The sequence below is a fragment of the Calidris pugnax genome, unplaced genomic scaffold, assembly GCF_001431845.1.
Source record: "Calidris pugnax isolate Ruff unplaced genomic scaffold, ASM143184v1 scaffold17, whole genome shotgun sequence".
Lineage (NCBI taxonomy): Eukaryota > Metazoa > Chordata > Aves > Charadriiformes > Scolopacidae > Calidris > Calidris pugnax.
Genome location: NW_015090794.1, coordinates 12,980,256 through 12,980,496, shown reverse-complemented (window position 1 = coordinate 12,980,496; position 241 = coordinate 12,980,256). Strand labels below are relative to the sequence as shown.

The 241-nt window shown below is 77.2% G+C and overlaps 2 protein-coding genes across 2 annotated transcripts in view; one reads left to right on the top strand and one right to left on the bottom strand.

The window, feature by feature from the left end:
- Positions 1–102, bottom strand: part of GLIS2 (GLIS family zinc finger 2) — a 3,589-nt gene extending 3,487 nt beyond the window's left edge. The window contains exon 1 of the mRNA XM_014936220.1: positions 66–102. Coding sequence (XP_014791706.1) covers positions 66–102 — 37 coding nt within the window. The remainder of the gene's footprint in view (positions 1–65) is intronic.
- TFAP4 (transcription factor AP-4 (activating enhancer binding protein 4)) overlaps positions 101–241 on the top strand; it is a 23,299-nt gene continuing 23,158 nt past the window's right edge. The window contains exon 1 of the mRNA XM_014936219.1: positions 101–173. Within this exon, the coding sequence (XP_014791705.1) occupies positions 101–173 (73 nt within the window). The remainder of the gene's footprint in view (positions 174–241) is intronic.

Genomic DNA, 241 nt, shown 5'->3' with positions numbered 1-241 from the left:
GGGCAGGTCCCCGCTGCCCTGGCGCTCGGGGGGGAGCGAGGCGCTGCCGGCCGGAGACTCCCCACCGGAGCGGGGCGAGAGGCTGAGGTCCACCACCGGCATGGCGGGGAACCGTCCATCCCGTTGCTCCACCAGCCTGGAGTGTGCCAGGAGACCGGGGGATGGCGAAGCCGGTACGGCCCGACGACCCCCCCGGCTCCCCCCTCGGCCATCCCTGGCCGGTGGGGCGTCGGGGCGCTGG